A 27,306-nucleotide genomic window follows, 5' to 3' on the forward strand; every position below is an offset into this window, starting at 1 on the left:
CAAAGTTAAGGAAACAAATTCAGATTTTGGTGTCTGTAAGCTTGATGGAGATCTCACAGAGACTGGTGCACCTTCGAACAACAACCACACACCGGTCTGGCCCAAGAACGTGTGATCTTTTTAGTCTTCATCTAAAATTCTGTCCCCTCTTCTAACATTCTGATTTTAACCTCAATTTTGTGTTTCTTTAGTGCAATCACTTGTTAGGTTCAGAATAGTTGATTAGAGGGCTAGTTGACATTATTAATTGAAAGCAATTGTTACTAGTGTAAAAGTACTAAAGAGTAAGCTTAAAAAAGAAAAGGTAATGTCAAGAGAATCTACTGTCGTTTGCTAACTTGTATTTGTGTGCAGCAATGACTGCAGAAGATCTACTGGCCAAAGCAAGCTGCTCGTTAAGAAGGTGGGGCAGGTCATTCTACCCAGTCTCACATTTCTGCACCACTTCAAAGTAAATTTTAATGACTCTGGCAAGTGGATTAAATTTATGCATTTATGGTGTTTCCTAACAGATGCAAAGTAACACAGCAGCTTCCTTACTTTTATTTACTAATCTAATCCTTCGGCTACATGGTAACAAGACTCTAAAAAGCCAAAATGTCTTTGTCATCATTTGCAGAAATAAGCAAAAATTGATTCATTAGAAGAGTATTCTATTTACTAAATATTAACACAAAAACTTCTTGCTGTAGATGGTTAATCTCAAATAGATACTCTGGACCAACATTTAAAATATATTTAATATGAAATAGCACATGATATTTATCAATATTAAGAAGCTCAGAAAATATACAATATAAGATATCAATAAATAAAAACAATGTATTGTCTTTATTAATACTAGTCTATGGTTAAAAGCAACAGAGCTAAAAGCTTTTTACTAAAGCATTGTATTTAATCTAAATTTTTTTTCCAATTTTTGGTTTATTTAGATATTAATGGCAACATTTGCACTTGTACTCAAATCACAGTATTACAATACAGAACACCACCACCACAACCAGTAAGAACAAGAATCAGAGTGATGACAGCTGAACAAGATCTGTGATGCCCCTTACACCAACCTTTCCTGATACAGGTGAGAAAACTTAAGCCCCAAAAGTTAGATCCTCAGAGCAAATAGAAGGAAGAAAAGAGATGAAAGGAGACCAGACCAGACCCCACATCTCACTGGGATTCAGGGCAGTCGCTTTCTACAAGATGCTTCTCAACTTGACTCAGTGACAACCTGTCCACTTCCTATAGCCATCTGTGCTGACAGGCTCCTTGTCAAATGTTCGCATCCTGCCATCCTGTCCTACACAGGTGTTGCTCTCCCTACCCCCCAGTAATTACTGCCCCATGCACGGTTAAGGCTTAGTTTGCTGAGAACAGTAGTAGCACCTGAGCATCTTCTTCAGAACACAGTGGTCCATCCACTTGGTAAACAAAGTTTTCTTTTTGAATTATTTATCCTATATCACTTACCAGGAAAGTACGCATTTTCTAGCTTAATAGGAAATTTTGCAGTATACTATATTTTGAAATACTCATTCTAGAAGAATTTTCTGCCATTAAGTAAATGTACCCTGATTAATGTCACAACTCTTTACCTCTGCAAATACAATATTTGCAAAGGACTTAGTTTAGGGTCACCTTAAATCTCCAAGGCTAGATTTCAGGGACTGTGCTACAGGTTAGCATGTACATCAACCTACTCTTCTGCATTCACATTGTATTGAATTTGACAATCTATACAATAAGATACTTAGTTTATTTGCTTTATCATCTGAGTAACTTATTATACCTTTTTCCTTTTTGGACAGGTTTTAAATGCAGCTGCAAAGCACAACAATGATACTACCCCCCCCCCCCAAAAAAAACCTATTCCTGTGGATCTAGTTTTAATAGATTCCCCCAAATTGACTCCAAAATATCAACCAAGTTAGAACTAACAATAGACGCAGTCACTTCACCACAACAAGGACACCTGGACAACGTGAGTGATCTAGAAGAACTAGCCTCTGGTGCTCTCTACCAGCCACAGAAAATCAACCTGAACCTCTTGTTGAAGCCCCAGAGTTGGTTTTAAGCATCTACTGTTTATGCTAGACTCTGCTAAGTTGCTAAGGGAACATGAAGGATAAAGATGTTGTTTTGGCCCTCAAGGCCTTACCACCTAGTTGAGCAGCAATAGATGTTTATTATCTGATAGTCCTTGTATTAATGATATGCTCTGTCCACACTCCAGCCCCAGCCTACCCCGTCTGTTTCATACATTACCAATGTATGAAATAAACTCAATAATAATACACACACCTGAACAGCACAATACAGTGGAGTGAAGACAGTCACACCTTCTCAAAGGAGAACTTCTTTGGCAAAGCATCTAACTTAAAATACTCCTATAGTCAACATTTTCTCAATCAGGCCAGACTTGATTGAGTTAACACAGACCTCCTATTGGTAACTGTCTTTAGGTATGAAAGTTGTTTTTAAATGGGGCTCTAATTCAACAAGTAAATATAAAAGGAATGGCCAAATTGTGGGATGAGTATCAAAAAGTGCCATGACCATGAACATCACTGAGCATGAAATATTACCAGTGCAGATTTGAAACACGCCTGTCTTATGGCTCTTTGAGCAGTGAAACTACAAAATACTGCCATTCGTTATTTCTGTCTATACTTTTAAAAAAGATTTTATTTATTTATTTTTAGAGAAAGGGGAAGGAAGAGAGAAAGAGAGGGAGAGAAACATCAATGTATGGTTGCCTCTTGTGCCCCCTACGGGGGGGCCTGGCCTGCAACCCAGGCATGTTCCCTGACTGGGAATCAACCTAGCAACCCTTTGGTTTCCAGGCCAGCATTCAATCCCCTGAGCCACACAAGCCAGGGCATATTTCTGTCTATATTTTAAATGCACTACAATAGATGTGTATTCCTTTCCAAATAAAGAAATAAACATTTCATAGGAAACAAATTCTTGCAGATGGTCCAGGGTTCCAACCCCCTCAGACAGAGGGCTAACTGTGGAAGGTGGCTGTAATGCTTTCTCCACTTCATTCACTATGAGGAACATTCTCTAGAAGGCCTCTGAGCTGGTGCTGATCTAGCCTCATAAAGCACAGGTTAGGGGTTCTGCGACATGGCCAATTCCACCACAATACATGTAACAAAAAAACCAAGTATCACCACCAGAAAAACTAAGCTTTGAAAATTCTTATTCTCCAGTGCTATAAATCCCCATGTGGATGTCAATAAGCTGGAATACAGTGATTAACAGTTTATTTAAAAACAGGATGAAGGTAACTGATTAGCACCACCAATCTCCACCAGGTGTATGAGTCACAGTGATTCCCCTTTGTAGGGTTGGGAAATCACAGCAACAATTAGTCAACAATTAAAAATTCCAACGGCTCAAATGAAACTGGCTATAACTGCCAAATATTGTATGTACAGGTGCTGTTGCGTAATCACATTAACACAAGTGAATGTAATTCAGTATACAATCTCTACCAGGGCAGATAAGGTTCTGTGACACAGCCCTCAGGCCACGCGGTCTTCACCTCTCCCAAGCAGTGATCTACCTCTGTTAGCGATCTGAATACACTTTCCACAAAGACATGAGCTGTACAGGAAGTAAGCTGGTGACTCAGGAGGAGGTATGGGTGCCTCTCTGGTAAACTAATATGCTTGGCACATGCTGTCACACAATTACACAAAGCAAAACCAGTTACTATAATATTACCTCCCTGAAGCTACTATGAGATTACTGGAATTGATTGGAGACTGTCCCTCCAGTTCACTGCGGTATATTAAAAATGCCCCAATGACAGGCAGCCCCAGGGTCTGCATGGTCTCCTGTGTATAACTGAGGCAGATGAGCTTCAGTCCTGTCCCTGTAGTATGTCTTCAGTGTTCCCAGACTCTGTCAACAGCTAAATGGTACATTTAACTGAGACTTGTAATTGGCTTCTTCACTAGTAGTTCTCAAACCTCATGGTGCATGACAGCTTAATCTAGGACAAGGAGGGGCCTGGGAAGACCTTCAGCTCCATTCATCCCCTTCCACTGGCCACCAGGCCAACGGTCTGCACTGTGATTGTGGAGCTACTGACTTTCGAGGGTGCTGTGGAACTGAAGAGGAAGGGAGCGGGGGAGGCAAATAGCATAAGATAAAACACCACAAAGCTAACTATTCTTACTTAGATTCACTCATTTTTCCTGAATGGATGCTCCCCAGATTGCAGAAAAACGTAAATTTCTAAAGTACTGAAAAAGTTGCTTCTGGCATATTTTGACAGTTTTCTCATTGGCTTTATGTATGAGAACATTTATGAGGTCCTTACTCCACCATTTTCACTGACACCCCATAACAGCCATTTAGAGATAATTTTCTGCCCAGTGCATTCACTCTGAAGTGTAACAATTCCTTCAAGTTGCTAGGAACAGGTCTAATAAAGTCCTGAAACAATTAGGTCTCTGTGGTGTGTTGGGCAGGTTCCCTGAGACTTGGGGGTCAAAGACAACTCTCTGGAATTCCAGAGGGAAAAAACAGGGGAATGAAATACTTATGGAGTGGTTGAGCCCACTGCCCGGACTCCCAGGGCAGACCATCTAAATGCCATTCTGAGGCCCCCGGTTCCCCAAGATGGGCAGGCAGAGCTCTGGGGCTCTAAATGCTCAGACATGACAGGGAGGTTTCCCAGAGGCTGAAAGCAGCCCTGGGTGTAACTTTTGAAGCTCCTGACATATGTAGGAAAAATAATGCCAAAGAGATATTCAGGGCTGTTTCTTGAAGTCTCAAGAGTTTTAAGAAAATCCTGGTTTTTAAGGGGCTGTTTTCACAGGAACTGTGTAGGGAAACTGACACTGCCAAATTTCTCAGGCCCTCTTCTCTAACTCTGAGAATTGCCTATTATCTTGTCAAGCACTGAACCAAAACCAAATGTGACCCTAGCATTCAAAGATGAGACACTAGCTGGGACAGGCTGCCAACTGGGATTCAGAAAGTTCTGAGAATATGGAAAGAGATTATAAAATTGACCTGAGATCAAAACCAAAGAGAAATTACTCTAACCACCTGTATTAATTTTATGTACCAGTAGTTATGTATACCTGAAATAAGTAAAGAAATCATAAGTCAATGTCAGTGTGAGTTTAAAAGGCATAAAAAACAAGGCAATTTTTATAAATGTCCTTTATTTTCTGTTTTTTTTAATTTAATAATTTTATTGTATTTCTTCCATTACCATTTAGTCCCCTTATAACCCCTCCCCCTGCAATCAGCACACTGTTGGCCAGGTCCATGAGTTCATTTCTCTTTTTGTTCAATCTCTCTACCCTCTACTCTCCCCCACTTAGCTGTCATCCTGCTATCTAGGAGCCTGTCTCCATTTTGCTTGTTAGTTCAGTTTGTTCATTAGATTGCACATATGAATGAAATCAAACAACGTACACAAAACATTTCCTGTTTAGGACTATTGTGGACAACTGCCAACTGAGTCACCAAGCTCATGTGTGGCAATGAACTTGCTGAGAAGCAGGTGGTGAGCAGCTTACCCTACACAGCACTGGCAGCAGGTGCTATAAAAAAAGAAGGCAGTTCTGTTTTGAAAGCCCTTCAGAACGATTGATCAATGAATGTTAACCAGTCAACTTATTCTAATAAACGACAAGGCAAATAAAACCTGAATTTCTGATTACTGAAGGCAAAAAGAATGACAAGGCCAGCAAAGGAAATCCAGGGAAGTAGCCCTCTTGTAGCTACTACAGTAGATCTGCCTGACTACAGATTAGATACATAGGAATCTCTCTTGTCAGAAAGATGTAAGTAGCCTGAATTATGTATAACACTCCTTGGAGTTCCAGTTAAAGATTCCTGCTTTGTTGTCCTTAACTACTCATTGTAAAGGAACTACAGCTATTTTGAAGTAGTTCCTCATGTTTATGAATATAACATACAAGTAGGACTATATAAAACCAAAAAGCGTTTGCATGGTAAAGGAAAGAAAGAAATTAGGGTGAAAAGCAAGCTATGGAATGAGAGAAAATACTGCCAAATATCTGACCAGGGGTTAATATCCAAAATACATAAGGAAGTCTTACAACTCGATAGCAAGAAATTAAGTAATCCCATTAAAACATGGGCTAAGGACTTGAATAGAATTTTTCCAAAGACACACAAATAGCCAAAAGGAATATAAAAAGATACTCATCACTGCTGGTCAGAAAAATTCATATCAAAATCACAATGAGATAACACCTCATACCTGTCAGGATGGCCACTTGCAAAAACACAAAAGGTAAGTGTGGGCAGGGTTGTGGAAAAATGGCAACTTCTGTGTACTGTTGGTAGGAATGTAAATTGATACAGTCACAATGAAAAACAATATATGACCCTGGATGGTGTCGCTCAGTGGATTGAGCGCCAGCTTAAGAACCAAAGGGTTGCTGGTTCAATTTCCAGTCAGGGCACATGTCTGGGCTGCAGGCCAGGTCCCCAGTAGGCCACATGAGAGAGACAACCACACATTGATGTTTCTCTCCCTTTCTTTCTCCCTCCCATTCCCTCTCTCTACAAATAAGTAAATAAAATCTTCAAAGAATATATGAAAGATCCTCAAAAAATTACAAATAGAATTGCTATGATCTGAGTCACTTCTGAGTATCTATCCGAAAGGACTAAAATCAGGATCCTGAAGAGACTGTTTGCACTGCCATGCTCATTGCAGCATTATTCATGACAGCCAAGATGTAGAAATAACCTATGTAAATGTCTATCAATGGATGAGTGAATAAAGAAAATGTGGTAAATACATACAACAGAATATTATTCAGCCTTAAGAAAGAAAGAAATTCTGTAATATGCAGCAACATGCATGAACCTTGAGGGTCATTAGGTTAAGTGAAATAACTCAATTACATAAAGACAAATGTTGTATGATTCTTTTTATATGAGATACCTAAAATAGTCAAACTCACAGAAACAGAGAGTAGAATGGTGGTTGCTGAGGCCAAGGAAGGTGGGGAGTGGAAATGAGGAGTTCCTAATCAATAGGTACAAAGTTTCAATTATGCCAGGTAAATAAGTTCTACAGACCTGCTGTAAAACTTGTGCCTATAGTTAACAATTGTGCACTGAAAATTTTGCTAAAAGGATACATCATATGTTAAGTGTTTTAACCACATTAAAAAAAAATAAAATCAACTTCCAGCCAAGATGGAGGCATAAGTAGACACACTGTGCCTCCTTGCATAACCAAAAGCACAACAACGACTTTAAAAACAAAAAACAACCAGAACTGACAGAAAATTGAACTGTATGAAAGTCCAACAACCAAGGAGTTAAAGAAGAAATATTCATCTAGACCAGTAGAAGAGGCGGAGTCAGGCAGCCAGGCAGAGAGGACTCGTGGCCAGGTGGTGGCTAACAGACCGGTGAGGCAGTGGCTAGCTGGGCGGTCCCACATTCACCTGTGAATGAATGAAGTGGGGGCACACAATGGGGGAGTAGGACAGACCAAGCAACCCAGGGTCCCAGCTCAGAGAAAGAAAGCCTCAAAACCTCTGATTGAAAACACTTGTGGGGGTTGAGGCAGCAGCAGGACAAACTCCCAACCTCACAGGAAAGTTCATTAGAGAGACCCACAGGGTCCTAAAATGTACACAAGCCCACCCACCTGGGAACCAGCACCAAAAGTGCCCACTTTGTTTGTGGATAGCGGGGGAAGTGACTGAAATCTGGCAGAGAGCCAAGCAGGCACCATTGTTCCCTCTCAGGACCCTTCCCCACATACAGCATCACAACAAAGAGATGTGGGTTGCCCCGCCCCTGTGACCACCTAAGGCTCCACCCCTTAGTAACAGGAGTGCTGAGACAAAAAAAAAAATTAGCCCAAATGAAAGAACAGATCAAAGCTCCAGAAAAAAATACAACTAAGTGACGAAGATATAGCCAACCTATCAGATGCACAGTTCAAAACACTGGTAATCAGGATGCTCACAGAATTGGTTGAATTTGGTTGTAAATTAGATGAAAATATGAAGGCTATGCTAAGTGAAATAAAGGAAAATGTACAGGGAACCAACAATGATGGGAAGGAAACTGGGACTCAAAGCAACAGTTTGGACCACAAGGAAGAAAGAAACATTTAACCAGAACAGAATGAAGAAACAAGAATTCAAAAAAATGAGGAGAGGCTTAGAAACCTCCAGAACATCTTTAAACATTCCAATGTCCGAATCATAGGGGTGCCAGAAGGAGAAGAGCAAGAGCAAGAAATGGAAAACTTATTTGAACAAATCATGAAGGAGAACTTCCCCAATCTGGCAAAGGAAATAGTCTTCCAGGAAGCCCAGGAAGTTCAGGGACTCCCAAAGAAGTTGGACCCAAGGAGGAACACACCAAGGCACATCATAATTACATTAGCCAAGATTAAAGAGAAGGACAGAATCTTAAAAGCAGCAAAAGAAAAGGAGACAGTAACCTACAAAGGAGTTTCCGTTAGACTATCAGTGGATTTCTCAAAAGAAACCTTGCAGGCAAGAAGGGGCTGGAAAAAAGTATTCAAAGTCATTAAAGGCAAGGACTTACATCCAAGATGACTCTATCCAGTTAAGCTATCATTTAGAATGGAAGGGTAGATAAAGTGCTTCCCAGATCAGGTCAGGTTAAAGGAGTTCATCATCACTAAACCCTTATTACATACAATGTTAAAGGGACTTATCTAAGAAAAAGAAGATAAAAAATATGAACAGTAAAATGACAACAAACTCACAGTTATTAACAACTGAACCTAAAAACAAACACAAACACAAACTAAGCAAATGACTATAACAGGAACAGAATAAGAGAAATGGGAGATCACATGGAGGGTTATCAGCAGGGGAGTGAAAAGGGAAAGGGGGGAAAGGTATACAGAGAATAAGTGGCATAAATGGTGGGTAGAAAATGGGGGGAGGTTAAGAATAGAGTAAGAAATGTAGATACCAAATAACTTACATGTAAGACCCATGGACATGAACGAAAACAAGGGAGTGGGTGGGAGGGGTGTACAGGGCAGAGGGGAATAAAGGGGGGAAAATGGGACAACTGTAATAGCATAATGAAAAAATATAGTTAAAAAAATAAAAATAAATAATATCGGTACATTAAGAAAACAATGGTGCTAAATTTAAGAATAAATGATAAATAATATGTCAATGATGATTCTGGGAGTACAAGATAAAAGACACAACTCCTGAGCAAAAGCTAGATGTGATCATGTACTGGATTTTGTTCAGAGATCTACATCTGCAAAGCACTAAACAGTAAACCCAAATAAATGGAAGCTGCTATTCACCCAGTGATGCCTTGAAATAAGTCAGATCACCCATATATTGTCTTAACATATGTTTAAGCATATGTCTTGTCTTAACGAATGCTTACGACAATATATGGGTGACATTTAGACATTTCTTTATTTTCTTTTACAAGCAAAAGTGTATTTAGAGAGTTACAGAGGTAGAAGAAGTAAGCATGGAAGCAGTGAGCCAGTGGGCTGCATGGGCTCAGGAAACAAGTTATGGGAGCAAAAGAAGGGCCCTTGGAGCTTTGGAGAAGGAAAGGCACAGAAAGTGCGCCTGGGGGAAGAAGAGGGGGTAAAAGCATGAGCATGTTCAAGACAGAGGGAGAGCCTGCTGGACATTTTCTTGGATGTGGATTATGGGCATATCTGCCTCTCCCTCTGAGCTTATATTAACCACAGACAATATATTACTGCAGAATCTTCCATGAACATTTCCTGAACCGACCTAATCAGGCCCTCTCGGAGTCTGGCCAAAAAAAAAAAAGAAAAAGGAGGGGACGTAGTTTCCAAACTTTCCTGTGAAGCTTCCATGCCAACATTTGTGAGATTTCTAATTTCTAGGTTCTAACAGCAACAAAAAAAAGAAAAAGTATATTTTTTTCTCTTACAAAAAGAATTTTCAAACAGTCTACCTATTTGAACATCAAACTAATATCTACCTGTAAATAAAGAACAGTAATTAAAACTACCTTGAAAGCTAATATAAGTATTCAGCCCAACTGCAATGCAATGCCAACTGGGTATGTCACATAAGTTGGCATAATTGTACTAGTCTTTTATGGTTCCAAAGTCTGGGCTGATACTATGTGACCAAGATATAGGGTTTTAAGTTTCTTCTTTCTTACCCTTCAGACATGACGTTACTTTGGGCATATTTTTTCTATCATTTAAACTCATAAAATATATGATGCTAAAATAAATGAGCCAAGCCCTTTTCTGGCACTCTATATAGCCGAAAGAAATAGAGCTTATAGAGTTGAATCCAGATAGTTCAAGTGGGGGTAAAGGGAGATAGAGACAGAGAGAGAAAAGTATACAAAACTACTAATGAAACTTTTTTATAGTTATTAAAATTTTCTATTCATCTACATTTCCCATTATAGGACCAAATGACATCTAGAACAGACCCCATAAATATAAAGGTCTCAGTACATCCTTTCTGAATAGAGTAAGTGAATGAACACTCTTTCATCATATGAATGGAGAGCCATTATTAGTCTTAATTTTCTGATTTTTCATTGTAGTCTCTTTGACAAAGTCATTTGCTATTGAGTGGCTAATGAGTCAGGATGTATCCCTAAGTGAAGTGTGCAACAAATCTATGTATCTCCCGTGACCTTTAGATAGAAAGATTTCGGTTATCCCAAATTATCTCCTCTTTTCATAACCCTTCAGTAAATCATTGCCAGTGAACTAAAATTACAATTCAAATAACCTGGCTTTCAAACAACTGCATAAGCTGGCTCTGAACAACTTCCAGGCAAACTAATGTATTCGTTGTTTCCTAGACAAACCTTGCAGTCTTACCACTGAACTGCCACTCATACCACCCTCTCTGCTCCTCTCCTTTCCTAGTCACCCCTCCAAGTCTTACTCACTGTTATTTCATATCCAGGCCACATTATGAATCTTTTGTAGAATTTGTTGTTCACTCTCGCCTCTAAAGTTCCATATAGTTAGTTTTGGTTATACTCATATGACACTTAACATGTTAGTTTGGACATGCACGAGCACCCCCAAACATATATACACTTTTTCTCAATCAAATTGTAAAGACACTGTAACAGTAGAAATAAGTCAAGAGCTCTGATTACAAATCCTGGCTCTGTCACTTACTAGCTATGGATGACTTCTCTGAGCATCAGCTTCCTCACCTGTAAATGAGGCTAATAATCCTTGACTACCTCCTGAAGATCTTATGAAGATATAAGACAGTAAGTATGAACAAGTCCTATATCAGTCATAAATCATATACAAATACAAATGTATCATTCTATATCCTCAGAACTTGGCAAAGCACCCTCCACAACATTAAGTACAATAAATCTTGCTGATGAAACCACCTACTTTACAGGAATTGTTAATTTAACCCCACAACATGTGAGGCAGATCCTAGACCCTATCATCTCCACTGACCTGAAAATCTCAGAGACAGCTCCCCTACAATGCACTGGCTGGGTGTCTTGTTTGTCCACTTCCACATAGTCTCTTTCAGTTGGCTTTTGATTGGATCAAAGATAAAATAAAGTGAACTTAAACTCATAGTGGGAAATGCTGGACAAATCTGTCAGTATAGTACACCCATAAGCTATGTATAATTAAAGTTGTCACCATTTTCACTAGCAGGGACATTAAAATAAACTCCAAGCCGAATACTTGGAATGCACATTCTTAACCCAAGGAAACTTCTTTTTGCAACTTCAAATAAATAAAGAAATACAACAACCCAACACTTTCAGTTATTTCTGCTTACACTGTGCCAAGAAGTAAAACTGAAAGTTTGTAATTACAGGCTATTTTTGTAAAGTCTGCAAATTTGGAAAGTCTTTATTTTATAGATGGTTATTTCATTTTCTACATCCTCAGATTTTCACCAGGTCAAGGAATATCTTCAACATTTTTCCTCCCTCAAAAATGAAACCTGGGTGTTTCCTCTGATGACTGTCTCCTCGTTATGCCTTTTTCCCCTCTACTCCTTATCTTTCTAAATTAAGTGTTAATGAACATTTTAATCAACATCTGCTATCTCATCTAATGAGAATAATTTTTAAAGATATTTTCCTTTGTGGTTTTCTCCCCATTTAAATTGGCGTCTATGGGAATAGATTGGATTCTTCAATATCCTCCCACAGAAAAGATTTAAAATAAATAGTTAAGGAGACACTTGTAGAATAACATACAGATGACAATTCTCAATAATAAGGACTATAAAAGATCTGAGTTGATTTTGTATAATTTGGGAGAAAAGGGAAGAGGAAAGAGAGTGATGATCATTTCAGATATTACATTCCTAATTTATATAAACTGGAAAATTAACAAAACTGAGTTCAACCTCCATATTATGAATCAAGATAAAAAGTGATTAAGCTTTTAACTATCAAATTCAAAGATCTTTTTTATGTGATACTATAAGAGTTTAATAGGTTAGATGATTTCTCCAACCCCCAACAATTAAAACTGAAGGTAAATGATAATTATCAAAATAAAAGAACTTGTAAGAGCCTAAAAGAGTACAACTCTTCTAGAACACCCCTTACTTTATAAGCAAACTGGTACAAAGTTGGTGTTCCCATATCTTTAAATAGGATCACTGTTACACAGAGATCAGGAAAACTGCTATGAACAGCAGTACTTATTGTCATAAAGGCCAAAAAACCACATGGGTCATTAGTCTGTACATGGAAACAGGGTCGCAGGAGCTAGGTAACTCCTTGAAGAACAAGGTTTGAGAGTTGGGTCTCAGGTGCCTCATCAACAATACAAAGTTGGACTAAAGGACATTTAAGATCCCTTCTGGATTATGACTTTCCTGTTTTCATTAGTGGTTCTATTTCTTCTATTCAATCATACACAAAACTCTCTTTTCTTTCTTTCTTTCTTTCTTTCTTTCTCTCTTTCTTTCTTTCTTTCTTTCTTTCTTTCTTTCTTTCTTTCTTTCTTTTTCTTTCCTTCCTTCCTTCCTTCCTTTTTCTTTTTTTTACCTCTTTGACCACCAAGTCAGTTTTCAAATGTTTTTATATTTGCTCTACGTTCTAAGTTTCAGATTCTTTGTGTGTAGCTCTGAGTGCCAGCTGCCTCACAAGCGTTTCCTCCAGTCAACTTCCCGAGCATTCCCCAAACCCTACTCACCTGCAAAGACCATCCACCTCGCGTGATTTCCCACCCCACTGCCTCCCAGGGGAAAGCCAGCTTCACCATTTGCAGGCTTTATCATGTGGTCTCTGCCTACTTGATTCATGGGTACTTAGTATATGTATTTTACATCATGATAAACACAATAAAAACAAAAATTTGAAAAGAAAGTTCACACATATTCTCCCCATTGATAAAAAGAAGTCACTGTTTTCATTTAATGAACTTTCCTTTTAATGTCTTTGCATTTGCAAATAAGTGAAAATAAAATTATATAAATATAGAACTATTGGTCTTGTCATTTGTTTAGAAAATACATTTCTATATGAACTTATTTTCTAATAGCTATAAAAATATTACGGCATATTGATCAGGGTCTCCACTAGCTTAGTTGACACCTTTGTGTGAAGTAGAAAATGTCACATTTTCTTGGAAGGGGCAAAAAGCCCATTAAGAACAGGGGACAACTGAACGAAGGACATGCAGACACCCTGATATGAAAACATTATATTTACTAGAGGGAGGAATCATCTTATAAATAAACAGGCAGGAAAATGTGGTATAGAGGTTGGGGTTGGCCACATTACTTCAAATGCCACCTCCTTTAGTTACTGTTTGATCCCACACAAGTTGCTCAGTGACTCAAGAACTCAGTTTCCTCGTAGGGATGGTAAGAGGAGCTATCCCACAGAGCACTGTGAGCAGTAAATCACAGAAGGCTCTTAGAGCAGTGCCTGGCATGCAGTGGACACTCAAAAAAAGCTTCCCTGCCACTACCAATAAAAACTGTAACAACACTATCTGTATCTTCGTGCCCATTTTTAAATACTTTTAAAAATCCCCTAAAAAACATTGCCAAGAATGAGATTACTATATTAAGATGTACAAACAAGGATCCAAATGTGAACTCTTCATTTCTTCACATAAATCCACTATGCATATAGGTGGTAAAGAGTCAGATGATGACTATTCATGAAATGCCATTCCATGAAGTTAATAATATCAGAAAAACCAGTGAAATTTGTTCTGAGGAATCTTAGGAAGAAATATTAATAGGAGTTAATATCTTAAAGGCAATGTGGATCTTGGTCTCCTCACCACAGTGGGAAAGGTCAGTCAGGTGACCTACCAACTTTGTGTGTCTACTACCCAGCTCTCCATCAGGCAGCCCTCCGCCCCCATCACAAAGCCTCTGTCCCACAAAAGACAGGTTCTCCTCTCTCTCCCAACACACTGAGCTCTGCTGTAAGGCTTTGGTCCTCTCATCCTCTTTCACTTCACCTCTGCGGGGAACAGCCGTCCTCACCCTGAAAACCAACTCTGGCTGTCACCCAGAGTCCCAGTTTAAACCCGGCACCACCCTACAGGCTCTTGGTGTCCCACCTCTTTCTTTAAAAACTCAGAACACTTATTTATTGTCTATGTCACTGCTTACTTAAGTCCAATGGCATTAACCATGACATTCTTTAATATTAGAAATTGCTTTCTCTTGCATCTGAAGTAATGCAATCTTTGTCTTCAAAAATAGAGCACGCACATACAGTAGATGTGTGCACTGAAGCATCATTTGATTTAGCTAGATCTGCGGTCACATGAACAGAAGTCTGTCCTACCTGAAGGGCCCACCAGCTCTAAGTTTACAGAACAGCACAATCCACGTCTCTACTGCATCGGTGTCATTTTCACCACTGGTCAAGCGGACAAATGTATGAAAATGTAGAATCTAACAGTTGATACAACTTGGGTGAATGTCATGTCATAAAATGCTTAATCCATATTAAACAGTTAAAAAATAAAGTCTGAATACAAAGAGGAGAGTGTGCATCAACATTAGAATTTTGTTTAAAAACAGTGTTTTTCCTTTTTTCTTTAATCAAGCCCCATTTAAAAGTGTTTTACATTTCTTAAAATCTCATTTCTTCTTCCAAGTTTAACTCACCCTTTTTTCCAAGTGGTATCTAGGATAAGATTATTCAATCTACATTATTATCTGGATATTGGGATAAGGACCAAAATCAAACAAAGCTACCAGAATAAATCATCTCTATAGAACATAAATTAATATCCTTTTCCTTAAAAAAAAAACCCCTGCAATAGTAAAAGATATATATAATATACTGTGAAGGTTTGAATTCTTAATGAGAAATCATAATATGATAACAGAGCGTATCACAGTTTAAAAGGCAGTGGGCACATCCAGCACAGGGTGAGGGCACTGAGCCATGGGGTTATCATATTGTAACATGGAGGGCAGCTGCAACACCCTGCCACCATGCACTACCAGCTCTCTTGGGTGTCCCTTTCACCCATGACTTACGAGATTTTCCGGTTTGAAGCCTCATCATCAGTGTGTAAACTGAAGCTGCTCCAGAGGCAACAGGGAGAGAAGCAGCTCTGGTGGCATTTGAGCTGAAGATACTCAGGCAGAGAAACCAATCTGGTGGTGGTGTAAGAGATGAAAGGAGCCGGAAGAAGAGGAGACAGTAGGGACAGAAAGGACAAAGTAGAAGAGAAGACAATCAGAAATGAGATGGCAGAATGAAAAAGAAGGGCAATAAAAGAAAGCCAAAAAGTGGAAGAAGTGTGGGGAGCAGAAAAAGGGGAGAGAGGAAGAAGGAGGAAGAGAAAAAAATGTAAACAATCTTTGGGTATATGAAAAGCAACATGTACTATATGTGTGTACTTCTGATTGCTGTTTTTATAAGTCACAGATGCTATCAAATGACCAAATAATTTGAATCCAGGCAGAAATCGATGAACCACAAGAGCTGGAATATCATTGATACACATTGTTTTTTTAAAAATAAAAATCTAAGCTTTAGATCAAAAAGTAGCATGAAAGCTAATATTGATACTGTTGAGTGACTAGAACCTATGAAGGAAATTCCAATGTTCTGTTCCTGAGCTTGAAGCTAGTCAAACACAAAACAGAAGAATGTGATCCTGGTTTCTTAGCTGGTCATCTTCAAGCACACCTGCCAACCAGAGATGCCATATAGTTCCTGAGTTTCTCAGAAAAGCATTTCCATCATGTCCATCTCTCTATACTTTAGGTCTCTTTTTCCAGTTTAAAATGAATTCTAGCAGAATCTAGCTGGAGCTAACCATGAAGTAAATCACAAATTGATGTCTCGTACCATGCCTTCCAGGGCCCAGGATTACAACTCTCCTTGGACCTGGAATGTGCCCCACATTTTCCTGACTCTCCCACTCTACAGAAACAATGTGCTCTCAATGAACAGTCTTAATAATTACAAAACAGGCATAATCAATTACTAATCAGAAAAACAAATCCTTGTTAAGGTGGTAGTTAGTCAATAAATGATACTTTCTAGGTAAGAAATAATGGAAAAACAAATTAAAATCCACTTTGTCAATTAGATCCCTTACCTACAATTACATCAATACAAATGATAAGAATTTCCATTCAAGTACTAAGGTGAACAGGGAATTCTTCAGCACACCTGACCTTTCTCCTCAACTTCCAAATCAGCCCACATATGTCCCTGTTCACATGTAAAGTTGATGGAGACGTGCAGGTTTATAGCCCTCAGCCTATTGCAAATACCATGAGATGAATTAAAGCACTGTTCTTCATTATTATTGAATCATTCCAAACCCATTGATATTTTCAGCATTTCTAAACAAACAAACAAAAATTCTGAAAGGTTGACTGGAAGCATCATATTCAAACATCAAATCCTTCAGTGGAACTGAATTTCATTACAGAGATTTTAACTTTCCATGACCAAAACCCAAGTCAAAGGGACAGGAGGTCATTAAAAGGCCACCAAATAGGAAAAGCCTGAAAGTCACATATTCGCCAGCAACGACCTGATACATATGTTCTGCTACAATGCCCTAGGACCATGGTGATCTTTAACACTTACAGCAACAAACTCCACTTGCCAGACCAAGCCCGAAATAAGAGAACTTTTATTAAAGTCCTGGAATGTGGAAAGCTTTATGAACTGGCTCTAGATGATATCTGTGTCTTGGCAGGTAGTTTTGATTCACACACCCATGTACAGTACCTGGCAAGTTACAGAAGCTCAAAATATTTTTCAGTGAATGAATAACTGTAGGAATGAATGAATAAACAATTTAGTGATGTTATCCCCATTAGTGGTGCAGGTGGTCAGCACCCCCGCCCCCGCCTTAACATGGTGGTATTTCCACCAGGAGAGATTAGAAAAGGAATCCTTAGAAGGAAATAGAAAGTTGAAAACTGAGCACACCTAACCAAAGAAACATGCTTAACGGCATCTCACTAATAAAAATTAATAAAAATCACTCTAGCGTTCCACACCTGTGACGAAGAACACCCCCACACACACACACAGAACACACAGCTGAGCTACCACTGGAGGAAAGGCGGGGAGGCTCAGGGCACAAAAAGTAACAAGCTATTCTTGAGATTCTCAAATCTCAATGTGCTGTCTCTACGCAGAAGACCGAGCCTAAGTCACGATGTCAGCATCTCCCTGGTCTCAGAAACTTAATTGGCTATAGAGACCACTCTGCTGTTGTATCATTTGGCAGCAGAATTTTCTCTTTGTGCTGAATGATGTTTCCTGGAAGCTATTTAATGCTACAGAGTACAGCCCAAGTGACGATCCCATGAACTCCTAAAGAAACTTTCATTTGATAGTACTGAAAATGCAAGCTATGTGGCAAGATACAGGAATACATAGCCCAAGATCATCACTGAAGCAAAGGACACTGCTGTCCCCATGCATCCTACCAAATTTGCCTCGCTCCTGGTTAAAGGAACTCACCGCAATGCAGAATGCCTTCCCGAGCGGGACACACTGTTGCCCACGGGGGAGGGCAGGTTGCTCCCTCTGTGCAGGTCCTCGATGGACCTGCTCCAGGGCTTTGATTTGTCCACCGAGCTCTCCACAGTGCTTTCCACGCTTTCAAAGTCAAAACTAAAACAGAAGAGAAATGCCACAGAAGACTTAAAGATTCATATTGACACAAACACATGGGTGTGCATACCTTGCTCCTTCCTTTTATACATCTGCACCTTAATGTGGTTAGTCTTTGCAAACAAAGTAAACTAAAAGGGAAACAGAGAAAATGTCTATGGATTCAGAGGTGACTTTGAAAATACAGAAAGACAAATACTGGGTCAGGCAAATTGTTAAACAATAGTGAAAATTAAATAGTGATGTACAATTTGTATTTTACTATGAAACTCGCTAACTTGCCAAATGCCAACATTGCTAAGATGGAAGGTGAAGGTGGGGGATGGGGAGTAGAATCTCACAGATGTCTTCATTTTGCTTTAACAAGTCAATATGTGAGGCTTATACTAATTTATTCCTACCCATCAATTTTCACTGAGCATTTGCTCCTAGTGTGCTGGCAAGTGTGTTTTTCCAACCATATGTGATACATTACTCACAAACCTATGAATTTGCTTTGATTTTGGAATCTCTTCCCAATGTGGTGCTCTTTAAAGTAGGACTGTTGTTTCTTTGACATTTTTTGAGGTTATTACTCATGTTAACCATGTTAGAATAAATGGCAAGTTAAGTTGCTTATTCTTGTATAATTTTAGGAATAGCATTTTTAAACAGACAGGCTTTGTGTTCTATGCATTTTCTCCTCCCAAAGTTAGTAACTCTGCTTTCTCCAAAAAAATATTTTATTAATTGCTTCTACCCATAGTTCCACCAAGCAACACCTGATCAGATAGAGAATAAACAGAAGGCAGCCATAATTAGTATCATGTGGAAGATCTTGGGAGCTATCTCAGAAGAAACAGCAATGCTTTTATGAAAAAAGTATGACTTTTATAAGAAGTCTGATTGCCAAAATAAAATATTTGGTTAGAGCAATCATCTGTAAACTAGGTGATGCTCTCCATCTACTAAGTACTAATCCAGATATCACAGACTGGTGTACTAAAGTCACTGACTCAGCCTAACAATTTTGTCATGCCTTAGGATTCAGGAAACAGTGCTGAACAGAAAGGCAGTGGAACTGAGTAATCAAAAAGATCCCATCATTGATATTGGGGAAGGACAGCCAAGGGGACATTCCAAGATCACTCAGGTCTTCAATACTCTCGATGAATCACTCTGCAGCCCCCATGTCACTCAGCTGTTCTGCACTCTCATGTTCCTCCAGCTCATCCCCAGCTCTCACATGGCAGGGACAGCAACTCCTCAGAGAAAGCTTCTGCTTTAGGGATGGAGCACAAGCCTGTTGTTTCACATTACACGAGCTAGGAAACTGTTGCTTGCCAAGGAATGACAGGACAGTTTTCAGCTCATTAGTTTCAAGAAAGAACATAAATTGTACCCATATATACTTTTTCCTCTAAGTTATGCAAAAAAAAAAAAAAACTAATCAGGAAAAAATGTAAAGCTAATGCAAAAAAAAAGTAGAAGACTGGGAAGCAAAAGCTGTGAGTTCTGATGTTTGTTGGTCTGATCTCCTGCTGCACACAAGAGGCACGCCCTGGAGGTGGCAGCACCATGTCCCGTTGGCTTTCTGTGACACAGGGAAAGAGCCGAATCACAGCAAACACATGTCACATGGAGCACGCCATTCTCTTCATCATTCCTGAGGTTTCCTAGCCCTTCCTCAATTCCATGACTATTCCTCCAGATTTTAAAATATGCAACAGGGCAATATTATTGGTTTATCATCATAATCAGTGTAATGGGAGATAGGCAGTTTTGACATAATGGAGATAAGAGACAACTTTTAGAAGACTATGCTATAAAAACTAGGATTATATTTCAGAGGACAATTTCTCAGGAAGAGAAGAATTTGTCTTTTGGTTCTTCTTACTCTATTCCATATAATATACAGGAGTTATCAAGACTGAAACTCATCGAGCCCATTTCAGTTAATACTTTGATTTCTGCATCCACAAGGTAGGTATGATTGTAGCTTTCTCCTCGCAAATTCTCAAGGAAACGATGAGGATGATAAGACAGCATCTGGTTAGGTCCTGGGACTTTACTGGAGTGAGGCAATATAAAAAACAAGTTACTGCTTACAAAAGGGAAAAAAATACCACCTGAGCCAAAATGTCTCCCAGTCGAATTAAAAATACAATATTATTTCCTCTATCTGTGTGAGAGTATATCTGTGGATGCAGAAATATTTTCTGATTAAAGGAGGAAATGTGGATGGAGAAGAGAGTATCTCATTCAAATGTACACTTCTCATTCCTGTTGTAAATCTTTCGAAAAGTAAAGCAAATGGGAAAATTTTATAAATTAATGAAAACTAGGTTAAGTTAATCTTTTTCCTGTTTGGCTCCAGTTTATTTCACCTTTATGACAGGTAAATCAAAACAATACAAATACATGTAAAGTAAAAAGAACAAGCCTCTCATTTTACCCTTACTCCAGTTTAGTATCTATTTCTGCCTTTATTAGCATAGACAAATGTACATATATATGTAATTTTTTAAGAAAAAGGTTTCAGGGGAGAATGGGTAGGGTCTACAGGAACAAATTTAAAGGACTCATGGACAAAAACTAGGGGGAGGGTGGTAATGGGAGGGAAGTGGGGAGGGTTGGGTGGGTGGGCTGGAGTGAGAGTAAAAGGGAGAAAACTGTACTTGAACAATGATTAAATTAAAAAAAAGAAATAAAAAGGGAGGTGTTCTTCTGTACCTTGCTTTATTCACTCAACAATGTATCATCTACGCTTTCAGTAAGTACCAGAGTACACTACCATATGGATACATGTAACTTGAGCACTAAATAAAGTAGTTCTTTTTAAAACAAGGACTGCTCTAAGGGTAATTTTTACTCCACTGTTTTATTTCTGCCTTAAAAGCATTTCTAATAACAATTACGTGACATGCTTTTGGTTATTTGAATAGAAACAAACCTCCTTAAGCCACACTACATCTGTTTCTGCTTTCTCCCGTCAGTGCAGTGTACAACTGTAGCACTGAGCTGCATCGTCTACGACCACATAAAATTCAAAAGAAACAAGCTAAGTTTTACTTACGTTACTGCGTACTGTGCAAATGACAGATACTCCACTAGAACATCAAGGCCTTTGTTTTCTTCATTCAAAAACTCTCTGACCCATCTATTTAAAAAAACAAAAAAGAAAAATTTATTGGAGACATTTATCACATGCTCAGTCATGAAAAGCCACAATGAAAACTTTTGTTTTTCTACCACAAGCATGCATTGCCTGAAAGGAAATATGGTGTGAGGATGCCCAGACTCTATCACAGGAGGCAGGAGCTTTTAGATCCAGCAACGAGGAAAACCACAACATTTCAATGTATGAGAACAGGGGGCAAAAGGTATATGTGTGCTTTCTTTGCATTTTAGTGCTTAAGAGGCTTAAGATAACCCATAAAAAACTTTCTTAAAAAAGGAACTTGTTTAATGTACTTTTTCCACCATAATCGATCCACAGCCTGCTGGCTAACGGGGCCAAGACTGCATGGGGAACAAGGCGGACTGGGGACACGACTACATAACTGCTAAAATCCAGGCATGGGTCCAAATCCACGTTCAGCCCTGTCTTGCCACACTAAGCTGCAGAAAACACTAAACTGGCCAATGAGAGACCAGTGTTTATGGGCTTCTGGAAATTCAATAGGGATGATTTGTTTAATTTTTTCCATGAATGTTATAACCTTTAAAGAAGTTGCAGACACCGCATACCATAGTCAGAGTTGAGACGTGACAAATACCATGTTTTTTAAAAATTCATTTAAAAACAGTACCAACTTGCATTTGGATGGTGGATTTGATGTGAATGAAGTTCACTGTTTTTTATAATTTTTTATTCATTCTTCATAATGACTCCTAGAGATGAAGTGGACTGGTCAAGCAGAACGCTCAGGTACTAAGGAAAAACAGCTGTTACCCCAGGGTATCCATCCTCAGAGAACATGTGATACCCCATTAAGCCTTCACTAGATCTGAAACTCCAACAAATAAGTAAAAAGGTCTGCTCCTATCAGAGAAATGGAACTTGAGGTACACCTGCCAAGAACACTCCAAAACAGATGCCTTCATCCATGCGCACCCAGCCCGTGTGTTCCATCAGCTGTGGGCACACTCGCTACCATGGAATTTGCTAGAATAGGTCAGTCCTGCCAAGTGCCCTTAAGGATGAGCAGCCCCTTGAGGTCTTTGTCTTACAGGAAGAAAAGGATCTGGTGGACTCGGGATGCCTGTTTTTTATTTTTGTTTCTTGGAAGATGTTTTCTTTGTTTTTGTTTTATCCTCAGAGTTCATTCTTTCTTTTAGCCCTGTCTTGTCCAGGATGTAAATGCATGTCTGCAGCTGGTTCCAAGAGGAAGCAAGGTGGGAAAACAAGACAGCTTGCCTCACATTTCCCTCTGAGAGCCTCAGGCAGACTGTCACAAAATGTTTGCATTTCACATAGCCACATAAGCAAGTAACATTTAATTTAAAAGATACCTAGCGTGGCAACACTGGCAAGGATAAACACCACCCACTGGGCCGTGCAAAGTGGCTTTGTTATAGGAGCAGGGTAAACTAACAGGGTTAGCTACAGTCAAGGCTGAAGCTTCATTTCAAAACCACAACATACACAATCTCACAGAATCTGCTGCTAGATACTTATTTTCATTTGCATTATTTTAATTACCCCCTGCACAGCTAGGTCTCAGGAGATACTGGACATTTTTAAGCACTAATGAGTAGTGAAAGAATTTTTCTTTTCTTTTTACAATTGGTAGGAGACTAAAGAAAGGCTAAAACTCATTATGAAAATTAGACAACTAGCTGCTCCTGAAATTCAAGCCCCTCAGCTCCTCAGGCCTCCCCATTGGTCTGGCCTATGGGCTCTGTCGGCACCATCTGACCGGCCCTCAGTGGTGGGTGCTCAGCAGGAATCCCCAGAGCTGGACACAGAGGGTCATCTTTTTTAACCATCTTTTTTGTGGCTAAGTCGCCACAGGGGCCAGATTTTTCAGGGCAGTCAGTTCTACATAGTCTCAGTGGCCAAGAGAATACTCTAGGTTTAGGACTTGAGAAACACCCCCTGTAGTTCCTTCTGGTTAATTTTGCAGACATCACCTCTAAAAAGCAGAGATGGTCTAGGGCAGTCTGTAGATCTGTCACTGTCTCAACCACTGTCATCTTACCATCACTTAGAAAGTCCAGCCACGGAGATAGACATGGGCAGAGGAAAGAGGATGGGCCGAGTACAGAAGGTCACCAGACAAAAAGCCCCGGGTGCCTAGCAACAGGCAAAACTGGGTAAACAAGGACCTCGCCCCAGGGTGACCTTTCCTCCTCTAACATACTGAGAGTATGTTAGACTCCCATAGACTGGAGAAAAACAATGGGACCAGAGAACATCCCCTGGCCAGAAGCCCCCAGGACAATGAGGTTCTGACCCACATCAAACACACCTAGGCATCATTTGTGTTTCAGCTTCAGGCCTAGAAGAGCAGCAAAAGCAGACAAGTGAGGACATAGTTGACATCAGGACCAGCTGCAGTGACTAATGACCCTGCCCTGGGGCCAACCAATCAGTAGAGACTAAGACCCTAAAAGAACATACCTAGAAAGCTGATGAATATTTTGTTGGGATCCTCCCCTGGGACCTCCAGATAAATACCCTCAAGACAGAGGACCAGTAAGGCTCTCTATGAAGCACACCCTCCCCTTTTCCCTCCTTCTCCTCCTTGCCTGTCCCTTTGTCCTAAGATCCAGGGACCTGGCCCTTCTTTTCCCTCTGTAACTTGTTTCCTGAGCCCACTTCTTTGGCTCACTTCTTCTACCTCTGTGACCTTCTAGATAAACTTTCCTTAGCAATTTGAAGAAAAAGAAAAGGAAGAAAGTTCAGCCACAAACTGGATAGGAGGCAAATAACTCAGAAAATAAAATTTTTTAAAAAAAAGAAGGAAGAAAAGGAGGGAGAGGGAGGAAGAGAAAAAAGGGCAGGAAATAGCCAAGTACAGCCACAGCTACAATTCTCTTGACTCAAAATGCTGACATGTATATATTTTGATGCAGAGATAGACTACTTTTTTCGAGGAAGCCTTTTTTAAAAGACTTTATTTATTTGTTTTTAGACAGAGGAGAAGAGAAAGAGAAAAAGAGGGAGAGAAACATCAGTGTGTGGTTACCTCTTGCATGCTCCTACTGGGAACCTGGCCTGCAACCCAGGCATATGCCCTGGCTAGAAATCAAACCAGTGACCCTTTGGTTTGCAGGCCCTCACTCAATCCACTGAGCCACACCAGCCAGGGTCAGAGATAGACTATTAATTAGCTTCTCTTACTTCAATCCAATGTTCTTATCAATACCCCCACTCCTACTTTATGACTTTAATCAAAAGTGCCTTAAAAACAATTTTCAAAGTGAAAGGCAGCAGCCAGCTGCTCAGTTCCTAAAAAGCTAGACAGAGGTAATATGTCCTGCCCTGAGAGGTTTAATTTCATGTTAACCTCGTTTTCTAAGCTACAAAATCTTCCCAGAGTCTTTGATCTGACCTAGGCATCCCTAGGTGATTTAGGAAATAATAAGATAAAAATCCATCATGCTTGAGTACCTTACCTCTTCTGTCAAAAGATATCAGGTCAGTAAACTTATTTCAGAAAAAAAAAAAACTATGAATTGTGGGAAAAAACAAACAAACAAAAACAGGCTTCACTTTTCCCCTGTCCTCTTAATCCATGTCCTTCCCAGACTTGGGATATTCTGTCTAGGGAGAGAACAGAAGTGAATGTGGACTTCTGTGGAAATGAAAGAAGAGGAAAGAAAATAGGTAAAGATGGAAAAAAGGGCAACTTTCAAAGCAGCATCTTGAATCTAAAGACATTAAAAAAACTGGATTCCCCATTCTGCAGATTTATGTATATAATCATGCAATGAAATAGCATAAATTTAGGGTTCCTGTAGACACTTTCCATTTTCACCTCTGTGCATGCTACACACACTTTTTAATATATTACCAATATGCAAACAGTTTCAAATTGGGTAATTATAGGTTTTGGAGAGTAGAATCATTTCTGACTCTGTCAGCGTGCATCAATTACTAAGTACCTCACAGATTCCCTGTAATTACCATATGCTGTAAATGTGAATTAGGCAAATTCCCAATCAACTGCTCAGGAGCCAAAAGAGATGCAGTCATGAAAAACAGCTCTGGAAGAAACCTTCCTCAAGGAAGGGATCGAAGTGCAGATGCCAGTAGTTACTGTTATTATTGATGGGTCAAAGCTTCCTTTCGGAGTTGCTGTTTTCTCTCTACCCCCCAAATAGTAGAACTGCATTATTCTCATCTAGACACACAAGAAGGGACAACAGTGAATTCCCTTTGCTACTCTCCTACAGAGAGCTACTACAGACATGGTGGGAACTGCAGTGGCTGAAAAATCATGGGTTGGGGGGGTGGTGAGCATGAAAAGCAAGAGAGAAAAGAGAAGCATCACCAGGACTCATCATTGGCTACCAAATCGAGGAGACAGTGTCACAAACTGGTTCTCAAAGAATAGCCCACACACCACCAAGGGTCCCTGAAACCCTCCCAGAAGTTTATGGAGTTATAATTATTTTCATACAAATATTAAGAAAATGCAAGACAGTAAAATGGATTTTAGTGTAACAGAGCATAAAAATATGGAAAGCAATATAGGGGTTCCTAAAAAAAAATTTTAAAAATGGAACTGCCTTATGACCCAGTGATTCCACTTCTGGGCATAAATCTGAAGAAATCCAAAATGCTAATTCAAAAGAATATATACATCCCTGTGTTTACTGCAGCATTATTTACATTAGCCAAGATATGGAAGCAACTCAAGTGCCCATCCATCAGTAGATGAGTGGATAAAATGCTGTGATACATTTACACAATGGAATACTACTCAGCCACTTAAAAATAAAAGGAAATCTTAACATTTGTGACGGCAAGGATGAAACTAGAGGGTATTATGTGAAGTGAAATATGTCAGTCAGAGAAAGATCTTACTTAGATGTGGAATCCAGAGGACAATATAGATGAGCAAACAAAACAGAAACAGACTGACGGTTGCCAGATGGGAGGGGTGTTGGGGGACTGGGTGAGAAAGATGAAGGAATTAAGGGTTGGTCATTACAAAATAGCCACAGGGATGTAAAGTATAGCACAGGAAATACAGTCAATAATATTATAATAACTGTGTGTATGTGTGGTGCTGTATGGGAACTGGAAATATCAGGGCAAACACTTTGAAAAGTATATGAAGATCTAACCACTATGCTGTACACTTCAAACTAATACAAAATAATATTAAATGTACATTATAATGTCACTTAATTGAAAAAAGTTTTAAGAATAAAATTGTACATCAAAAAATGTAAAAAGGATAAAAAAACACAACTCTTCCTTTTTCTAAGCATGGTCTGTGTGAGGCCAGGCTTTCTTCATATACATCAAACAAAACAACACAGCACAACAAACTGAAGGCAAAGATCTGAGAACCCAGCTGCCTTGTATTAACAAGACAGTAATTTGTAAACACACAAATTAATGCCACTCCTGTCACTAAATTTTTTTTTTGCTTTGGAAAATGGTTCTTTTATGCAATGTTATTTGTGCTATATTAATTATTTTGTATTTATATATTTGGTTATTAGATGTTTAATAAATAGTACATTTTATTTTAAAAGCATATTTTAAATGTATCTGTTAAAAAACCACAAAAATAAAAGCTATTGGTACCCAAAATAACTTAAGAGAGGAAAGGAATCCTAAAATTAGAAAATTTAAGTATGCTGGTTTTCTAACAGGCTTTGGACATATTTAGGTTCAAATCTCAGTGCTTCTAAGTTGCTAAGTACCAAGTAGCAAGATAATTGCTGACTCAACTTTCTCATCGGTAAAATGGAGATTCAATAAAAAAGACTTTGTAAGGAATAAATAATACATTTAATATACCTAATACAATGCTTAATACATGACAAAATGACTATGATCTTGAGAATTTCCAAAAAGCATCATCTAAGAATGAATTAATTGTAGGTTACCTTGATGAACACACTTTCCATACAGGTTTTACTTCTTAACACCAGCCTTGGTTATTCTTTGCTTTTTCCTCACTGTTTCCCAAACAAGGCAGGGGGCCAGGAGGGAGGATGTCCCTGAGCAGTTCCTTGGCTCCTCCT

At 39.1% G+C, this 27,306-nt stretch overlaps 1 protein-coding gene across 5 annotated transcripts in view; it reads right to left on the minus strand.

Annotated features, from left to right (window-relative positions):
• Positions 1-27,306, minus strand: part of FMNL2 (formin like 2) — a 303,140-nt gene that overhangs the window by 69,059 nt on the left and 206,775 nt on the right. For 4 of the 5 annotated variants that reach the window (XM_028510859.2, XM_028510862.2, XM_036023472.1 and 1 more), the window contains exons 5-6: positions 21,170-21,253; positions 17,962-18,114 (exon numbers count right to left, since the gene is read on the minus strand). In XM_028510859.2, the coding sequence (XP_028366660.1) occupies positions 17,962-18,114; positions 21,170-21,253 (237 nt within the window). The remainder of the gene's footprint in view (positions 1-17,961; positions 18,115-21,169; positions 21,254-27,306) is intronic. The other variant, XM_036023474.1, reaches the window with a different exon arrangement.

The sequence above is a fragment of the Phyllostomus discolor genome, chromosome 4, assembly GCF_004126475.2.
Source record: "Phyllostomus discolor isolate MPI-MPIP mPhyDis1 chromosome 4, mPhyDis1.pri.v3, whole genome shotgun sequence".
NCBI lineage: Eukaryota > Metazoa > Chordata > Mammalia > Chiroptera > Phyllostomidae > Phyllostomus > Phyllostomus discolor.